The 16,748-nt window shown below is 44.2% G+C and overlaps 1 protein-coding gene across 4 annotated transcripts in view; it reads left to right on the top strand.

The window, feature by feature from the left end:
* DCLRE1C (DNA cross-link repair 1C) overlaps positions 1 to 16,748 on the top strand; it is a 56,836-nt gene that overhangs the window by 18,377 nt on the left and 21,711 nt on the right. For 3 of the 4 annotated variants that reach the window (XM_073018742.1, XM_037983346.2, XM_073018741.1), the window contains 8 exons: positions 265 to 366; positions 1,103 to 1,175; positions 1,358 to 1,498; positions 2,772 to 2,873; positions 7,699 to 7,835; positions 8,995 to 9,049; positions 12,492 to 12,580; positions 15,767 to 15,861. In XM_073018742.1, the coding sequence (XP_072874843.1) occupies positions 265 to 366; positions 1,103 to 1,175; positions 1,358 to 1,498; positions 2,772 to 2,873; positions 7,699 to 7,835; positions 8,995 to 9,049; positions 12,492 to 12,580; positions 15,767 to 15,861 (794 nt within the window). The remainder of the gene's footprint in view (positions 1 to 264; positions 367 to 1,102; positions 1,176 to 1,357; positions 1,499 to 2,771; positions 2,874 to 7,698; positions 7,836 to 8,994; positions 9,050 to 12,491; positions 12,581 to 15,766; positions 15,862 to 16,748) is intronic. The other variant, XM_037983347.2, reaches the window with a different exon arrangement.

Raw genomic sequence — 16,748 nt, 5'->3', positions numbered from 1 at the left:
GATCTCAACTTAAAATTGAAAGTGCTAACATATCACAGGGAGCATCTATTACAAACTGGGTAGCATCTCCACTCTGTTATTTCTACCCAAGGGAAGAGGTAACAGCTAAGTGCCTGGTGTGGTTCTAATTACCATGAGATTCCATTACCATTGTATTATAATGGATATGTTTGCAGGAAGCATTTACTATGCATCTCACATGTATTTGCTTTATTGGGATTTTACATGAGACTCAGAAGTCACTGGGATATATTTCTTTTTCAGGTTTTTATTTCAGGGCAATAATGGAACTGTCTTGTACACGGGGGACTTCAGATTGGCACAAGGAGAAGTTGCTAGAATGGAGCTTCTGCACTCGGGGGGCAGGTACTGGGCCTTGTATAGGCCTTTTTTTTTTTTTTTTTTTTTTTTTTTTTGGTGAGACAGAGTCTTGCTCTGTCACCCAGGCTGGAGGGTAGTAGTGCAGTCCTGGCTCACTGCAGCCTCTGCCTCCAGAGTTCAAGTGATTCTCCTGTCTCAGCCTCCCAAGTAGCTGAGATAACAGGTGTGCACCACCATGCCCAGCTAATTTTGTATTTTTAATAGAGATGGAGTTTTGCATGTTGGCCAGGCTGGTCTTGAACTCCTGACCTCAGGTGATCTGCCCACCTTGGCCTCCCAAAGTGCTGGGATTACAGGCATGAGCCACTGTGCCTGGCCCCTTGTACAGTTCTTGTGTGTGTGACTGAATAAAGTTTTGTTCTGGCCGGGTGCGGTGGCTCACGCCTGTAATCCCAGCACTTTGGGAGGCTGAGGTGGGTGGATCACTTGAGACCAGAAGTTCAAGACCAGTCTGGTCAACATGGTGAAACCCCATCTCTACTAAAAAATATAAATATTAGCCAGGTGTGGTGGCGCACACCCATGATCCCAGATACTTGGGAGGCTGAGGTGGGAGAATTGCTTGAACCCAGGAGGTGGAGGAGGTGGCAGTGAGCAGACCTGGTGCCACTGCACTTCAGCCTGGGCAACAGAGCGAGACTCCATCTCAAAATACAAAAAAAGTTACACATAATTTATATCGTATTGGATGACTAACATCAATATTTTTTCTTCTTTTCAGAGTCAAAGACATCCAAAGTGTATATTTAGATACTACTTTCTGCGATCCGAGATTTTACCAAATTCCAAGTCGGGTAAGTCTGCCTGGAGGAACATGGTTGTCATCTGGGTGTACTAGTGTTTTTAGTAGGCAGTTTGTAGGGTGACAGGTCAGATCCTAACTGTCCCCGTAGGCGTGAGTACCTGGGAATGTCGGGAAGGAAAAGGCTCTGTGAGGCTCTCCCCCTGTTAAATGTCTCTTTAAAATGCTGTCTAGGAGGAGTGTTTAAGTGGAATCTTAGAGCTGGTTCGAAGCTGGATCACTCGGAGCCCGTACCATGTTGTGTGGTTGAACTGCAAAGCGGCTTATGGCTATGAATATTTGTTCACCAACCTTAGTGAAGAATTAGGAGTCCAGGTATGGTGACTGTTCATTCTTTTTTTTTTTTTTGAGAGGGAATCTTGCAATGTCACCCAGGCTAGAGTGCAGTGACGTGATCTCAGCTCACTGCAACCTGCACCTCCTGGGTTCAAGCGATTCTACTGGCTCAGCCTCCTGAGTAGCTGGGATTATAGACATGAGCCACCAAGCCTGGCTAATTTTTGTATTTTTAATAGAGATGGGGTTTTGCCATGTTGGCCAGGCTGGTCTTGAACTCCTGACCTCAAGTGATCCGCCTGCTTCGGCCTCCCAAAGTGCTGGGATTATAAGCATGAGCCACTGCTCCCAGCCTGTTCATTCTTTTCTGTTGCTCCCTTCCATCCTCCCAGCTCACCTTTCCTCCTCCTCCTTGCCCCCAAATAACTGCAAACAGTGACAGATGGAAGCCGAGATCACGCCACTGCACTCCAGCCTGGGCGACAGAGCAAGACTCCGTCTCAAAAAAAAAGAAATAAATTTGAACGAGGAGATACGGGAGCGGATTGTTTGCAGTACATGCTCATCTGTTGCATGTCATGTATATGCCTTTAAGGATAGATGATCCTTGATTTTTTTTTTTTTTTTTTTTTTTTTGAGACTGTCTTGCTCTGTTGCCCAGGCTGGAGTGCAGTGGCAGGGTCTCGGTTCACTGCAACCTCCACCTCCTTCAAGTGATTCTCTTGCCTCAGCCTCCCGAGTAGCTTGGATTACAGGCCTGTGCCACCACACCTGGCTAATTTTTGTGTTTTTAATAGAGATGGGGCTTCACCACGTTGGCCAGGCTGGTCTTGAACAACTGACCTCAAGTGATCCACCGACCTCCGCCTCCCAAAGTGCTGGGAATACAGGCATGAGCCATGGCGCCTGGCCAAGGGTAGATGATTCTTGATTGTTTTTGTCTGTGTGGATTACTGCTTTATTCCCAGTATTTAGAATAAAGCTCGACACACAGTAGGTGTACAAGAAATATTAATTGAATTTCTCTTGAAGGACCGAAGGACAGTATTAACATCATTAAATGACATCCCTGAGCAGAGTCTCCATAATTTTTCATTGCCATCAGTGATGGCAGTGATCGTGGCCAGTTGGCCTTGTGCCTGTTGACATCCTGGCAGAATACCAGAGTGTACTGAAATAGCCAAAAACTGCTTTTCAAGAAAGAAGAGAGGGTTAATTCACTAACTGGGTGTTTTGCCCTGAATGATTAACCTTGAACAATGTATAGGAAATACATTTCAAATAATTTGCACGTACATATTATTTGCCTTAGGTTCACGTGAATAAGCTAGACATGTTTAGGAACATGCCTGACATCCTTCATCACCTCACAACGGACCGCAACACTCAGATCCATGCATGCCGGCATCCCAAGGTACGTGTATAAGTGGTTCCTCTCGTATTGTTTGCCTAATATGTGAGAAAGAAGGAAGGTCAGGACTTCCATTTATAGGCTCTTCGCTTTACAAATGTAAAACCTGAGGCTGCAATCCTAAGTTGTTAGCTCAAGGTCATGTAACTGTACATTACCATATTCCGTGACCATACTTGTCATCATCATTAGTAAATAGACACAGATCTTTACAGTTTTCTTTTTTTTTTTTGAGACGGAGTCTCCCTCTGTCGCCCAGGCTGGAGTGCAGTGGCGTGATCTCGGTTCACTGCACACTCTGCCTCCCGAGTTCACACCATCCTCCTGCCTCAGCTTCCTGAGTAGCTGGAACTACAGGCGCCCGCCACCACGCCCAGCTAATTTTTTGTTATTTTTAGTAGAGACGGGGTTTCACCGTGTTAGCCAGGATGGTCTCGATCTCCTGACCTCGTGATCCGCCCGCCTCGGCCTCCCAAAGTGCTGGGATCTTTATAGTTTTCTAATGGAATCTATTCATACACATTTGATAATTCAAATTTATTTGTAATGAAACCAGTAATATGTTATAGCTTATAACTTAAACATTTGTGCTATTTATGTATGTATTTATATATTTTGAGACATTCTCACTCTGTTGCCCAGACTAGAGTGCAGTGGCTCACTCTTGGCTCACTGCAGCCTCCGCCTCCGCCTCCTAGGTTCAAGTGAGTCTCCTGCCTCAGCCTCCTATGTAGCTGGGATTACAGGCATGCACCACTAAGCTTGGCTAATTTTTGTATTTTTAGTAGAGACGGGGTTTTCCCATGTTGGCCAGGCTGGTCTTGAACTCCTGATCTCAAGTGATCTGCTCTCCTTGGCCTTCTAGAGTGTGGGGATTACAGGCGTGAGCCACTGCGCCCATCCTGTGCTGCTTATTTTTGAGACTCATGACATAAGCATGTTTATAAATTTTTTCTTCTACTTGTTTCAGATAAATATCTAGACATAACTTTTTTCACACTTTAAAATAATTTCATGTCTTGATGGTCCTATTTCAAATGGATGTTTCCAGTGTCTTTGCAAGTCACATGTCATTTGTTGTCTTTTTTGTTTTTTCTTTTTTTTTTTGAGATAAGAGTCTCACTCTGTCACCCAGGGTGGAGTGCAGTGGCGCCATCTCGGCTCACTGCAACCTCCGCCTCCCAGATTCAAGCAATTCTCTTGCCTCAGCCTCCCGAGTCCCGAGTAGCTGAGATTAGAGGCTCCCGCCACCACACCCAGCTAATTTTTGTATTTTTAGTAGAGACGGAGTTTCACCATGTTGGCCAGGCTGGTCTCAAACTCCTAACCTCGTGACTACCCACCTTAGCCTCCCAAAGTGCGGGATTACAGGCATAAGTCACCACGCCTGGCCTCATTGTTTTCTAATGCCAACACAAAACATCCTTCTCTTGTCAAATGCTGAGTACAAGACTTTCATTTTGAATTTGCTTTAAAAAATGTTGTTTCAATTACAGTTATTAAGGCTAATTAGCGATCTTTAAATGTAGTGGTTTGAGTGATCATTATTTTTCTCTAAATTTTAAAATACCTTAGCATTAAATCCTATGTAATTTTTTAAGTAAACATTGCATTTATTCATTTGGATCACTATTGTGGTAGTACTAATGGTTCCATCAGCCAAAAGCCTAAAGTTGCTTAGCCCTTATGATAAAGCATAATTTCAAACGAAAGAAATCTGATCCACAGCCTGGAATGTTTTCCTTTAGGCCACTGTGAAAGCTGCAGTGTAAATTATTTTTACTGATTGATAAGCTGCATATTCTGTGTTGCATTCAGTGATTTATTTCTTCATTTTGTGTGCGTATGCTCATATAAATACACATAAATATTCACATATACACACATGTCCCGTGGATTCTTAGATGGATAAAAATGCATATATAAAACAAACTGGCCGGGTGCAGTGGCTCAGCTCATGCCTGTAATCCTAGCACTTTGAGAGGCTGAGACGTGTGGATCACTTGAGGTCAGGAGTTGGAAACCAGCCTGGCCAGCATGGCAAAACCCCGTCTCTACTAAAAATACAAATATTAGCCGGGCATGGTGGCGCGTGCCTGTAGCCCTAGCTACTAGGGAGGCTGAGGCATGAGAATTACTTGAACTTGGGAGTTGGAGGTTGCAGTGAGCCAAGATGGCACCACTGCCCTCCAGCCTGGGTGACAGAGCAAGACTGCCTCAAAAAAGCAAACCAAAAAAAAAAAAAAAACCCCATAAACTTAGGCAGAGCATAGTGGCTCACACCTGTAATCCCAGCACTTTGGGAGGCCAAGGCAGGCAGATCACTTGAGTCTAGGAGTTCGAGACCAGCCTGAGCAATGTGGTGAAACCCCGTCTCTACAAAAAATACAAAAAAAAAAAAAAAAAAGCTGAGTTGGTGGTGCATGCCTGTATCCCAGATACTTAGGAAGCTGAGGTGGGAGAATTGCTTGAGTCTGGGAGGTAGAGGTTGCAGTGAGCCAAGATTGTGCCACTATACCTCAGCCTAGGTGACAGAGTGAAACCCCGTCTCAAGTAAATAAATAAAACATAAACTTTTTTGTCCCTTTTACTGTTGGACTCATAGTATTGGGCCCCTTGCCCCATAAATCTTTTAATTGGCAAATTTCTTTTTGCTCTGAATTTTCTCATATCCCAGAAAGTAGCTTAATTTGTAATTCCTTTGCTGTCAGGGCTGCTTTCTTTAAGATGCTATTTCTATCTGCTTAAAAGATTGTTTTAGGTCACATACCCTTTAAGAATACTAACAGGTAAGTCCAGAGCTCGTAGAGTCCAGTCTTAACTCTCATGTGCAGCTTCCTAAGAAACAGTACCAAAGGCACCCCAAAGAAATTTGAGTGAGATGGAATGTTAATGGTTTGGAAGGTTCTGGATTTAAAAATAATGCCTTTGGAAAAGTTGTCCCATTATTTTTCAACCTTTTGAAAGCACTTGAATTTGTTAGTTTTTTCCCTCCAAATTTATTTTGAAAACTTTTTCATTTGAATTAATGAATTTATTTTAGACAGAGTTGCTCCGTCACCCAGGCTGCAGTGCAGTTGTGCAATCATGGCTCACTGTAGCCTCGAACCCCCAGGCTCAAGTGGTCTTCCTGCCTCAGCCTCCTGAATAGCTGGGACTGCGGGCGTGTACCACCCACCTGGCTAATTTTTAAATTTTTTTGTAGAGACAGAATCCCACTATATTGCCCAGGCTGGAATCTTTTTATTATTACAATTTTTTTTTTTTTTTTTTTTGAGATGGAGTTTCACTCTGTTGCCAGGCGCAAGAGTGCAACGGAGTGCAGTGACGCAATGTGGGCTCACTGCAACCTCCACCTCCCAGGTTCAAGTGATGCTCCCGCCTCAGCCTCCCAAGTAGCTGGGATTACAGGCATGTGCCACCATGCCTGGTTAATTTTGTATTTTTAGTAGAGATGGGGTTTCACCATGTTGGTCAGGCTGTTCTCAAACTCCTGACCTCAAGTGATCTACCTGCCTCAGCCTCCCAAAGTGCTGGGATTATAGGCATGAGCCACTGCACCCAGCCCTGAAAACTTTTTTTTTTTTTTTTTTTTTTTTTTTGAGACGGAGTCTCGCTCTGTCGCCCAGGCTGGAGTGCAGTGGCGCAATCTCGGCTCACTGCAAGCTCCGCCTCCCGGGTTCACGCCATTCTCCTGCCTCAGCCTCCCGAGTAGCTGGGACTACAGGCGCCCGCCACTGCGCCCGGCTAATTTTTTCTATTTTTAGAAGAGACGAGGTTTCACCATGGTCTCGATCTCCTGACCTTGTGATCCGCCCGCCTCGGCCTCCCAAAGTGCTGGGATTACAGGCGTGAGCCACCGCGCCCAGCCGAAAACTTTTTAAACAGTAAAGTTGTAAGCCTGGTACAAGGGTCTGGGCCCAGTGTCTCTCGCCTGTAATTCCAGCAGTTTAGGAGGCCAAGGCAGGCAGATCTCTTGAGGTCAGGAGTTTGAGACCAGCCCAGCCAACATGGTGAAACCCTGTAACTAAAAACAAAATTTAGCTGGATATGGTGGTGTGTGCCTATAATTTCAGCTACTTGGGAGGATGAGACATGAGAATTGCTTAAATCCAGGAGGCAGAGGTTTTAGTGAGCTGAGATGGCACCACCCCCCTCCAGCCTGAGGGACAAAGTGAGACTCTGTCTTAAAAAAAAAAAAGACTGATACAAGGAACACCATACACCCTTGGTTTGGATTTACTGGGTTGTCAACACTTTGCACCTCTCTTCCTCTGTCTCTATATGTATAACCAGCTCCCCACTCCAAACCACTTGAGAGTAAAGTTACAGACCCCATGGTATGTCACCTCGAATCCTTCAGCCTGTGGCTCCTGAGAAGAAGAACGTTCTCCTATATAACGACAATACAATTCCCTTCCTCAGGACATTTCCTGTTGATACGGTACTATTAGCTGTTACACAGTCCATGTTCACATGTCCCAGTTCTTCCCATAGTGTCCCTTATAGCTTGTGGAAATAGGAGAACACGGGCATCCAGGATTTATCTGAGGGTCATGCATTGTGTTCAGTCAGGCCTAAAGGGTGTCCTTTGATATAGATGGTTTGTCCAGCCTTTTGCTTCTTTGTCTTCACATTGGTGGTTTTGAAGAGTCCAGCCCAGTTGTTTTGCAGAATATTCCCCCATTTGGAATTATCTGGTTGTTTCTTCATGTCTACTTTTTTTTTTTTAATGTCTGGAAACTTTTCTACTTTTGTTTTTGAGACTGCCTACAACAGATTTGTAGAGAATGTAGAACTGTTTTTCTATGCTTTTTATCTTTTTTAGGCAGAGGAGTATTTTGAGTGGAGCAAATTACCCTGTGGAATTACTTCCAGAAATAGAATTCCACTCCACATAATCAGTATTAAGCCATCCACCATGTGGTTTGGAGAAAGAAGCAGAAAAACAAATGTAATTGTGAGGTAAGAAAGCAATGTCATAGGTCTTCTGAGAGACACTTTGAGTAAATTGTCTGATTTAAGTGCAGTCTAGCCTAAGCCCAAGAATATAATTATATATTATAATTAATTTCTTAAATTTAAACTTTATTTAAATGGAGGGGATGCTGCTTCCAAACCAGTTACACACCCATCAGCTAGTGTATCCTGAGGTTCCCTCTGGGTAGGTTGGTGAGATGGTAGGAGACTGAAGGCATCTGAGTGCTTGGCTGAGAGTAAGAAACTGATGTCATACAGAACAGAACCCTTGGTGGAGTAGTGACCATAACGATCAACAATATTTTAGCAACATTTCCTTAACTTTGGTTGTTTAGAATATCTGCAACAGGTCCTTCCCCCTCCTTCCCCTCCTCCCCCTCCTCCCCTCCCTCCTTTTCTCCCCTTCCTCCCTTTCTCCCCTCCCTCCCTTTCTCTCTTCCCTCCCCTCCCTCCCTCCTTCCCTCCCATCTGAGTGCTTGGCTAAGAGGAAGAAACTGATGTCATAGAGAACAGAACCCTTGGTGGAGTAAAGGAGTGACTGTAATGATCTTAATATTTTAGCAACATTTCTTTAACTTTGGCTGTTCAGAATATCTGCAACAGGTTCCTTCCTCCCTCCCTCCCTCCCTTCTCTCTCTCTCTCTTTTTTTTTTGGAGACAGAATCTCACTCCGTCATCCAGGCTGGAGTGAAGTGGTGTGATCTCAGCTCACTGCAGCCGCTGCCTCCCGGTTCAAGTGATTCTCCTGCCTCAACCTCACTAGTAGCTGGGATTACAGGCATGTGCTACCACCATGCCCAGCTAACTTTTTGTATTTTCGGTAGAGACAAGAGTTTCGCCATGTTGGCTAGGCTGGTCTCAAACTCCTGAGCTCAGGCAATCTGCATGCCTCGGCCTCCCAAAGTGCTGGGATTATAGGCGTGAGCCACCACACACGGTCTACAACAGGTTTCCACTTCTGGAAAAAGTTCCCTGCTATCCCAAGAAGAAATTCCTGATTTAGGGTGATTTCAGGACACGTGCTGCTGAAGCAAGCCCATTAGGGTAGTTTCATGCTAGAATAGCCTAAATCAGAAGGGCCAGCTTCGCTTAGTTCTAGTTTTGCTCAGTGATCTTTTTATTTTGTGTTTTCATTTCCCTTTAGGACTGGAGAGAGTTCATACAGAGCTTGTTTTTCTTTTCACTCCTCCTACAGTGAGGTAAGAGGATCCCATGTACTCATAACCCTTATTGCTCAGTGTTCTGCAGCCTTGGTAGTTGACAGTAGTCCCCTGACTCTCAGAAGCATCTCTGTTTCTACCTAAGTTTCATTTCCTTTTAGTTTTTTTTTTCCTAAATGCATTTGATCTTCATTATTCACGGAGTTTTTTTTGTCTTTTGTCTTTTTTTTTTTTTTTTTTTTTTGGTTGAGACAGTGTTTTACTCTGTTGCCCAGGTTGGGGTGCAGTGGTATGTTCTTGGCTCACTGCAACCTCTGCCTCCTGGGTTCAGGTGATTCTCCTGCCTCAGCCTCCTGAGTAGCTGGGACTACAGGTGCCCACCACTATGCCCAGCTAAAATTTTCATATTTGTAGCAGAGACAGGGTTTTATCATGTTGACCAGGCTGGTTTTGAACTCCTGATGTCAGGTAACCTGCCTGCCTTGGCCTCGCAAAGTGCTGGGTTGCATGTGTAAGCCACTGTGCCTGGCCTCATGGATTCTATTTTTATGTGTTGGCCTACTCACTGAAACTGACCTGTAACTGCAGTATCAACATTTACAGTGCTTTTGTGATCATTCGTGGACTTGTGGAGAGTGGTGAAAAATTTGAGTCACCTGATGTGCACATTCTCAGCTCAGGTAGAACAAGGAAACGCTCTGCCTTCTTTCAGCTCTTATTCTGTCAACAAGTGTATCAGTCTGTTCTCCTGCTGCTCTAAGGACATGCCCGAGACTGGGTAATTTATAAAGGAAAGAGGTTTAATTGACTCACAGTTCTGCAGGGCCGGGGAGGCCTCAGGAAATTTACAATCATAGTAAACACATCCTTCTTCACTTGGTGGCAGCAAGAAGTGCAGAGTGAAGGTGGGGGAAAGCCCCTGATAAAACCATCCAGTCTCATGAGAACTATCATTAGAACAGTGTGGAGGTAGCCGCCCCCATGATTCAATTGCCTCCCACTGGTCCGTCCCACAACACATGGGGATGGAAACTACAGTTCGAGATGAGATTTGGATAGGTACACAGCCAAACCATATCAAAAGTGTCCTTTTTGCCATCTATTCAGTGCCATGTTTTTCATGTTTTGGTGCTTTTTGTTGGTGATCTTATTTAAAGTGGTGACTAATCATAGTACTGAAGTCCTATCCAGTGTTCCTAAGCACGGGAAGACTGTAACATGGTTTCTAGAGAAAATATGTATGTTAGATAGGAATGAGTTATAGGGCTATTGGCCATGAGTTCAGTGTTAATGAATCAAAGTATCTATTAAATGAGGTGTCTTTCAACAGAAACACACATAAAACAAGCTTATATATTAACTGGCTGATGAAAACGATGTCACCAAAGGATGGCAGGAACCCCTAGCAGCAATGGTTCAGTATTTGCTAATTCAGCATTTATGGTGACTTTATAGAATATAACTACTGCAAATAAAGAGAATTGGCTGTACTGATGCCATATTTTAAGGCAGGCATTTGATAAAAGGGAGTCAACTTGTATAAGTGAGAGGGGGTGCTCCTTTATTGGGTGTCTCTTATCTCCTTGGGGCCACTTCATCTCTGAGAATTAGTAGCGAACCATTTCTGGTAAAGGCTTGACTTTAATTTTTTTTTTTTTTTTAATCCTTTATTTCCTTCAAAAGTCTCTGATTTCTACCAGCCTCAACTTCGTGCAAATCAAATAGGTGTTGGGTGGGCAGGTAATGCTTTCTATTTGCATGCCTACTGTGAAGGTACAAAAGATACTGTTTGTGAAAAATATCTAAAGAACCGATCTTCCTGCCTTTCCCCTGTCTTAAAGTAGCCCTTTTATTTTTATGTGGAGTTATTGGCAGTTCTTGGGTTCCTGCCTCTTTCAATTTGGTGGTATACTAATAATTACATTGGGTTCTAGTCTGTCCCTTTGCAGAAGGGCATAAAAGTCTTTGTGTTGTCATTATCAACTTAGTAATGGATGATTTTATTTTTTTCAACAGGTACCAAGCTAAGCACTTTACATGCATAATCTCATTTATACTTTTAAATGAAGAATCTAAAATTAGAACCATTAGGCAACTTGACTGAGATCACAAGCTCACCAAGGTCTAATAAGAGACAAAGCTGAAGTTCCTCTAGGTTGTAGAGATGTTTTGAGGAATAGTGACAGAGTTCCTCTGTTTAGCATTCTGAACTTTGCAAAAAATCAAGGTATTCATGAAGTTTTTGCATGTAATTGTTTGTTTAGAATTAATCATTGGGACAGGCAGTCTATGTGCACAGTCTTTCAACCCTCACTGGCCACATAAGAATGGAACACTTCCTTATTGAGAGAGGGGGAGAGGGAGAGAGGAGCGCTCCCAACAGCGTGAGCACACAGCCTGCGGCAGCTCAGTGCCTTGTGTGGAAACATCTTTCGCTGCTTTGTACTTGATGTGTGTCCCTTTGTTCTACTTAAGCCTGTGTATCAATGGCCCTTAGGCACACCCCAGCTGTCCTTATTTCAGATAGCATGATGGGGGTTCCTTCCTGTGTGGCAGGAGAGGGTTGCATGTAGGGAGGTAGCCCTGTGTTGGCTGCAGGGAGAGACCTGCTGGTCACTGGGGACCAGTGCACATTGTTGGACTTGATCTTGCTTGGTCCGTTCTCAGTAAGTGAAGCATTGCTCCATCCAGTGCTTGACTGCATTGTGTTTTCCTTGGTGACTCTGACACCAAGATACAATGGGCAGTGTTTGGTTCTTCCCTGGAATCAGTGACCAATGCATGGTGTTCTGCCCAATGAGAATGAACCATTTGAACAAATCAAGTAACCTCAAAGGTGTAATTCTCCTGGCATCGTTAATGATTATTTGTAGAAGTAAATAAGTGCGATTCTTTTGTTGTTCGTTTTTAGAGATGGGGTCTCTCTGTGTTGCCCAGGCTGGCCTCAAATCCCTGGGCTTAAGCAATCCTCCTGCCTCAGCCTTGAGTAGCTGGTACCACAGACATGTACCGCTGTGCCCAGCTAAGAAATGCAATTCTAAGACCTTGTGTTTTTTGTGTGTGTATATTATACTTAATGCCCAGATAAATTCTCATTTGAAAGGGGATTGGTTAAACATAAGCAACTGACCTTCTTGGACAAGGAAAGCAATATATTTAAAAAAAAAAAAAAAAAAAAAAAATCTTTGAGTCCCATTAGTGATTCTCAGCTCTTACTGTGGATCAAAATGACCTGGGGAAATTTAAATGTACTGATTTCTAGGCCCACTAGTACTCAGTGTTCAGGAGATGTTTGGGAGTGAGGCCTGGGTATTGGATAGTTTTTTCCCCAAGAGGTCCCTGGTGATCCCCACATGCAGCCAGCATTGAGAACCACAACCATAAGAGAGTTCTGCTTCTCCTTCCCCAGCTTCCCTTTATCTCCCCTAACAACCTGTTTTATTGTAGAGATCGTTGATCCATGTGATTTTCCTTTTTCTAGATTAAAGATTTCTTGAGCTACGTCTGTCCTGTGAACGCATATCCAAATGTCATTCCAGTTGGCACAACTATGGATAAAGTTGTCGAAATGTGAGTAGTCATTGGTTGTGGGACTTGGTGTCTGTCTCCCTTTGTGGCTCTTGGCTAGGACACAAAGGAGAGTTTGTCTGAATGTTTACAAATCTAGAATCTGTTTCTGTTGCGACATTTCTGAACTGATACTCATTTCCATTTCTTCCTGTAGTGTTTCCTTTAGTTCAACAATGTGGCAGAAGGTATAGGTAGTGTTGTCGGCTTCTCCTGGGTTGCAACCCAGCTCCACCATTAATTAACAGTGCAGTATCAGCTTGGCCAGATCACTTCTCCGAGGTAGTCATTCTGAATCAGCAAAATGGGAATATTGATGCCTACTTGTTGGGCTTCTCAAAGAAGACAGAGATAATATAGGGAGATAGTATAAGAAAAGCACCTAGCACCATGCCAGGTAGGTCGTCAAGTGTCTACTGAATGGATAACTGAAGCCAAAGGAGAGGTGCAATAGTATTCACGGATATCTTTTACTACAGTATTACCATTTTCTTACCTCTTCTTTGGGTTTCATTTATGCATTCATTAATGATTTATTTATTTAATTTTTTTTGGAGACAGGGTCTCACGCTGTCACCAAGGCTGGAGTGCAGTGGTGTGACCTCGGCTCACTGCAACCTCCACCTCCTGGGTTCAAGCGATTCTCCTGCCTCAGCCTCCCGAGTAGCTGGGACTACAGGTGCACACCACCACACCTGGCTAATTTTTGTATTTTTAGTAGAGACGGGGTTTTGCCATGTTGACCAGGCTGGTCTTGAACTCCCGAGCTCAAGTGATCTACCTGTCTCAGCCTCCCAAAGTGTTGGGATTACAGGCATGAGCCATTGCATCCGGCCCATGAAATGATTTCTTTAGTGCCAGCCATATGGTGGGAATGGAGCTTGGGTTCCAGGTTGCCTAAGACACCCCCTGTCCTAGCAGAGCTCCAGTCTCATGGAGAGGCCAGGTGCAAAGGCAGCACACAAGCTCGATGGGTGCAGAAGGAACGAGGCCCCTTGTCAGGGAATCTGCCTCGCAGACCCCGATGAGGACATAACAGGACCAGGCTTGCAGATGTCGATGGAGAGGAGGATGGACAATCTCTGGAGAGAGGTCTGGGTTGGAGACACAGATTTGGAGTTGGCAGTGCAGGTGAGAACTGAAACCATGAGGACAGAAGAAGTCACCAGGAGTGGGAGGAGGGATCACAGAGCTGAGGCCAGAACCCTGGGCAGCACATTTAAGGGAGAAGTGGAGGAGGAGGAGCTGGGCTGAGATGGAGAGAGTGGCCCAGACAGCAGGATGAGAGCAAAGGGGAAGGGTAAGCAGAGGGTGCCCATGGAGTGTCTTGAGAAGTTAAATAATATGGTGACTACCAGGTGTCCTGTTTCCTTGGTAATTAGGTCATTTGTGTGTGCTTAGTGAGAGCAATTTCAGTGGACTTGTGAGTTACAAGCCAGATTTTAGTTGAGAAATGGGTAAAAAGTGAGGAAATAGAAAATACTGAGGACTGTATAAAAAGTTTGACAGTGAAGGGAAAGTTAGAGACAAGATGGCAATAGGAGGCAACAATCTGAAGGCTTGATCTTAAAACAGCTGAGACTTCAATATGTCTGTAGAACTAAACTTGAATACATATATACTTGGACGTGTTCAGGAATCACTTGAAGTGCTTGTTTTTGTTGTTGTTGTTTTTTTTTGAGACGGAGTCTCGCTCTGTTGCCCAGGCTGGAGTACAGTGGCGCGATCTCAGCTCACTGCAAGCTCCGCCTCCCGGGTTCACGCCATTCTCCTGCCTCAGCCTCCCGAGTAGCTGGGACTACAGGTGCCTGTCACCACGCCAGCCTAATTTTGTGTATTTTTAGTAGACAGGGTTTCACCGTGTTAGCCAGGATGGTCTCAATCTCCTGACCTCGTGATCTGCCTGCCCTGGCCTCCCAAAGTGCTGGGATTACACGTGTGAGCCACCGCGCCCGGCCGAGGTGCTTGTTAAAATGCATATTCCTCATCCTGCCTTTTTTTTTTTTTTTTTTGAGACAGATTCTGGCTCTGTCACCCAGGTTGGAGTGCAGTGGTGCAACCTCAGCTCACTGCAAACTCCGCCTCCTGGGTTCAAGTGATTCTCCTGCCTCAGCCTTGTGAGTAGTTGGGATTATAGGCGCCCACCACCAGGCCTGGCTAATTTTTGTATTTGTAGTAGAGATAGGGTCTCACCATGTTGGCCAGACTGGTCTTGAATTCCTGACCTCAAATGATCCACTCACCTCGGCCTCCCAAAGTGCCGGGATTCTAGGTGTGAGCCACCGTGCCCAGCCCCCATCCTTCATTTCTAGCAGACAATTCTGTTGTAGGTAGGTGGGGGGAAGACAACCTTACTTTGAAAAGTTAACCCAGAAGAATGGCTGAAATGACTGTAAAGAGACACAGTAATGGATGAGAACTCCTGGAAAGGTTGAAGGGGATGGATCCAGAGAACAGCTGTGGAAACAGGGGCAAGGATGTAAAATGGGGGTGGCTGTAAATAAGTTTCAGGTTGGGCACTTCATGGCCCTGTTCAAATGGTATGTTGTAGATCATCCTAAAGGCTTCCCAGAATCTGCCAGGAGGCGGCAGTTGGCAGTGAGGCCTTCGAAAGGGGTAGGACATCTTCAAATCTTATTTTTCTGCCTTTTTGTATCTTATCTCCACTTTGCCTTAGCTTTCAGCCTAAGGACCTAGAATGACAAGATAAATTTGCGGAGATTCCTGTGAGATATAAGTAAACCCTACTGAACAGGGAATGGGAAGCAGCTAGTTATACTGTATCCTGAATGCCAGAGGATGCCACTATATTAATGGTTTTCAGGATAGGGACCTGCTCTTTTTGCATCTTTTTTTTGCATTAGATCTTAAGTTTTGCCTTAGTCTACTGATGTAATAATAAGATACGCATCTACCAGGTTGCATTTAAGTGCTTATGTTTACCACTTTATTAGGTCGAAGTGATTTTTAACTACAGTTCAGTAGTTAAAATCAGTTCAGAACTGCTTTTCAATCCTCCAGAGTAGTTGTGTGATTTCCCTTATGGTCAAGATTTTGTTAAAAACACAGGGATCCAAGAAATAAAAAAACAAAAAAATAAAAACAAAAAAAATTTGTAACACTATCAATGATGCCTACCTTCTAACAACTTCCCCAAAAGGAAAAATCAAATATTCTGATTCATTTCAGCTTAAAGCCTTTATGCCGGTCTTCCCAAAGTATGGAGCCAAAGTATAAACCACTGGGAAAACTGAAGAGAGCTAGAACAATCCACCGAGACTCAGGTGAGAAAAATGGTCCTGGGTTCAGAGGGGTGGGCTCCCCGCAAACACTGCTTTCCAAGGAGCTTGGGTCTGGGGGAAGTCGCCTTGGGCAGAGTGGACCCGGGACCCACCACAGGTCAGACTTGTCACATGGTCTCAGGAAGTACTTTGCCCTCCTGTCTTCAGCCTGTAAAATCAAGAGTCTGAGTCTGCTCTCCTTCCCTGGGTTAAAACAAGTGGTGAAAACTGTGCCATCGTGTGTGGTGTTCTCAGCTTTCTGGAAATACGCCCCAAGATCAGTAGAGGCCATAAAGAGAGGCTGGTTTGTTATCCTTGGACATTTTCTTAGGACATAAAGAGAGGCTGGTTTGTTATCCTTGGACATTTTCTTAAGATACCAGTAAATGCTGATAATGGAGACTTTTCTTATCATTTCTGATCAAATTGATCAGTAGTGTTTATACAGAAGGATTTTCCCCTATACCTTGTACCTTCTTTCATTGCTACATTGATTTTTCTAGTGAAGGACAGAGGTAGGCTCTGTAGTAGAAATCAGAATGTTAGATTCTGAGCAAAGCTCTGGGGCTTTCCAGCAGCCCTATTTCATGGTTAGGATTCTTGACTTTCATTCCTTTGGTGGAAAGTCAGTTACTCTGCCGTGCAGTAAATACTTGACCAAAACTCACGAGATAAAGATGATACTATTTTTTGAACACCTATTAATGGCAGGTATTGTGCTAGGTCCTTTACCTATGCTATAGCTGAGCCTCTAAACAAACTTACAAGGGTACGGTACCATCCCAGTTCTAATTATGACGAAACTGAAGTTTAGAGACTTAAGTCCCTAAGAACTAGCAAGAAGTGATGGGCCTGGGATTCTAATCTAGGGCGGTCTCTCATCTCTTGCT

Source organism: Chlorocebus sabaeus, chromosome 9 (genome assembly GCF_047675955.1).
Source record: "Chlorocebus sabaeus isolate Y175 chromosome 9, mChlSab1.0.hap1, whole genome shotgun sequence".
NCBI classification, from domain to species: domain Eukaryota; kingdom Metazoa; phylum Chordata; class Mammalia; order Primates; family Cercopithecidae; genus Chlorocebus; species Chlorocebus sabaeus.
Note: the sequence above shows the minus strand (reverse complement) of the source record. Positions and strands in the feature narration are given on the sequence as shown.